The following is a 3,515-nucleotide window of genomic DNA, read 5'->3' as shown; positions in this document are numbered from 1 at the left end:
TCTCATCTCGTGTAGTTCAGTCTGTAAACATTCTTCTCGTGCTTATGATAATTCCTTTTATTTCTTTTAGAACAAGAAGGGGTGTATGTCTATTTATGGAGACTTTTGTTACCTTTAAAAATATAGTTCTATTTGGTATCAAGGTGTGTCGCCACTTAACATCATAAAACGTTTCTTTGTTATAAGACTTCTCCAATTTGAACCCACAAAAGGGGTGAACCTGCCTGTTTATTCATAATGTAATTTTACAATTTATTTATTCAAATATGATATAGTTTATTCTTTATCAGATATTTTCTTAAATAATCTTAGAGATCTAATCTGATGATTTTTCCTGTTAACGTGTAAGAACTGTAAATACAACTAATGAGTTTTGTTGTTTTTTTTATCCAACGCTCATGCTGTACAACCGAAACCTATTCTCTGGCGAAATGTTGTATGCTTTGTGTACTTTCATGGATATTTTATCAAAGAAATATTGGATACAAAAAAAAAACGATTGTTGTAAGGAATATGTAGATGAAGGCAAAAATATCGTTACAACTGCATATAATCAGGAACACAAAAAATTGCATTATTTTGAAACTTTGGTTATCTCTATGTTAGTGAACACGATGCTGTGTAAAGATTAAACTGAACGGAACAACGCTCACATTCTAAACAAATAATAAAGGAAGAATTATACATCAAAACTCAAAACTACATCTCAGAACGTGATATCAGTCGTGATTACAGAAAATTAACTGTTATCATCTTCCCGCCACTGGCTCATCAAGTCCAGTTCTACTATACTTCATACACGTTACATCATTATACCGTCAGTATTAGTTTTGTTTAAATATATTCTTCAAGTACCCGATTTAATTGTGTATTATCTCTTGGGTTCATTGTTGACGCTACTAATATTGTATCAGAGTAGCGTCATTGTTTATTAATCGAATCAGAAAATTAAATGTTATCATCTTCCCGCCACTGGCTCATCAAGTCCAGTTCTACTATACGTTACATCATTATACCGTCAGTATTAGTTTTGTTTATATACTTTCTTCAAGTACCCGAGTTAATTGTGTATTATCTCTTGTGTTCATTGTTGACGCTACTAATATTGTATCAGAGTAGCGTCATTGTTTATTAATCGAATCAGTGCAAATCACTTCTTTTCTAACAAGTTCATTCCAGCCTCACACCCGATAATGAACTTTTGAAATAGTTTGAGCTTTGTAATTAAATAAGAAATCTTATCATGTGTTTATAAAAGCTTTTAAATTAGCGTCATTTATTTATTTAAAACACTTTACATCGAAATTACATCGAAGGATCATTTAGAGATTTATTCAAATTGGATTTCCGTTACGAATTATCATGAGCTTTAATCCATAAAACAAACAAACATTTTTTTGTTATTTTATTACAAATAAAATAAGAAAGTACATGTTTTTTTTTACATAGTTCTATCACTTTATGATTCCATAGTTTTCTTTACATCTTAGTTCCAACTAAGTTTTTAACGTCGATTTTTAACGGCATTGAATTGATCATTAAGTCGTTTATGAATGAAATTGTAAAACTCATATTCCATGGTTAGATTTTGTTTCAAAATATCTTTTACTTGTTTGGAAACCATCTTCTTCCGTGATGTCTTGTTCTTTACTTTTGCTGCAAGGAAGAAATAAATCATAAGGATCAAGGGCGCCCGCAGAAAGAAAGAAAAAAAAATTAGGAGGGTTAAATAACTCAAGTTTTAAAAAATTATGAAATCGAAACACAAATACCCTATGATTTTCTGGATACTAATCATACTATTGTTAATACTCCTGTAAATATAAATACCCTATGATTTTATAATAACATAGAATAATAATTTTACATATCTAGTATTTTTTTTTTTTGAATATGTTGGTTTATAGATAAATTGATTGATCGATAGATTAACTTAATAAATATCACGTTGTGGTTTTCATTGACATTTTATACACACACGCCAATATAGTTAATATTTATTACAAGTTTTACATGCCTCAAAAATAACTTCATATGATATTTCGTTTTTGCATAATTTGGGCTATAACCGTACTACTAAATTGTTTCGTAGACCTCTACAACGCCCACTCCTTGTTACATGTTGAAGCATCTATATAAATATAATAGTATTATCTGTAGTATGTACATGTAACTACTTTGCACGGTTTATGTTGAAGCATCTATATAAATATAATAGTATTATCTGTAGTATGTACATGTAACTACTTTGCAGGGTTTGGATGGATCTTTACCCAAATTGGTATGGAGGTTCATTAGGTTCATGCTAGGGGGGGGGGGCGTACAAAATTTCAGTTTCACATTTTGCGTTGTTATGGCCGTTTTGGGTTTGTTTGTTTGTTTTTTTTACAATTACGTATAAGGGAACTTTTCATGTCCTAAGATAATCTTTCATTAATCATGAATTTACACAACTTCCGTTCAGGGACGAATACTCCGATTAGTTTTAGAGTATACTAGCTCATTTTTTGTTGTTGTTGTTGAGAATTTCAGCTCATCCTTATAGTTAACGTGAAGTTTTCTCCAATAAATAGCATACGCAGTAGTATGCAGTAATGCGTACTGAGAAAGAGAGAAAAGACAGAAATATTTCACGTGATTTTATATAATATATAATTAATGTTAACCTCTGATCAAAGCAAGATTTCTACATAGATCAGATCTAACCATATATACTTAGTAGCAAGAGCAGATAATTGAATATAATATTCAAACTACATTACTTATAATGGTTAGAATGCATTATTTCATCACTTGAGTACCGGCGCTGTTAATAACATTATCGGTCGTAAACCCAATAACATCTCACGAGATTTAGCCAGTCCCGGATATTATATTATTCTAAATCCATATATTAACCTAATAATGCAGAATAACCGTTATAATAAAAACGTTTACTTACTTAGGTAGAAGAAGAGTTGGCTGTCTGGTTTGATAAGTTGTTGTGAGGAGCTGGCTGAGCCATCTCAGATGATATTTGGTAAAAGAACTCAGGCATTCCCCCAAGAGATCGAGTTTAAATAAATAAGTCATCAGAGGAACAATTCGAGTTTAGCAGCTACTTCGATTTTAGCGCTTTAATCTCGCAAACGATGACTCAACGCGATAGGATCGGTTGCAAAATACGTGAACCCGACGCCAAACGACAATGATTGTTAATGCTGCGTGAAGCACGGATATATTTGGATCTGACAAATGTTAATGTGCTACGGCTCAAAATAATGAAGGGGTTGCCCACGCACGTATTTTATAACATCACTTTTTAAGCCCGGCACTGCTTATACATTTGGTACAAATATAATGACATTTTCATTCCTTAATAAGTAAAACTTTTTTTATTATAAACGATTCTCTATATATTAAAATATTTAAAAGTGACTGTTCTGAATCGAAACTTTACCATTTTGTAACTTAAAAGTTACTCTTCAGCAATCTTTAAAACTCCTGGCCCGGCATGGCCAGGTGGTTAAGGCGCT

The 3,515-nt window shown here is 31.6% G+C and overlaps 1 protein-coding gene across 1 annotated transcript in view; it reads right to left on the bottom strand.

Annotated features, from left to right (window-relative positions):
• Positions 1-1,400: 1,400 nt before the first annotated feature.
• LOC106478364 (heparan sulfate 2-O-sulfotransferase pipe-like) overlaps positions 1,401-3,515 on the bottom strand; it is a 22,569-nt gene continuing 20,454 nt past the window's right edge. The window contains exon 8 of the mRNA XM_022381959.1: positions 1,401-1,656. Within this exon, the coding sequence (XP_022237667.1) occupies positions 1,505-1,656 (152 nt within the window). The 3' untranslated portion in view covers positions 1,401-1,504. The remainder of the gene's footprint in view (positions 1,657-3,515) is intronic.

The sequence above is a fragment of the Limulus polyphemus genome, unplaced genomic scaffold (assembly GCF_000517525.1).
Source record: "Limulus polyphemus unplaced genomic scaffold, Limulus_polyphemus-2.1.2 Scaffold204, whole genome shotgun sequence".
Lineage (NCBI taxonomy): Eukaryota > Metazoa > Arthropoda > Merostomata > Xiphosura > Limulidae > Limulus > Limulus polyphemus.
The sequence above is the reverse complement of the archived record's forward strand: the minus strand, read 5'-3'. Positions and strand labels throughout refer to the sequence as shown.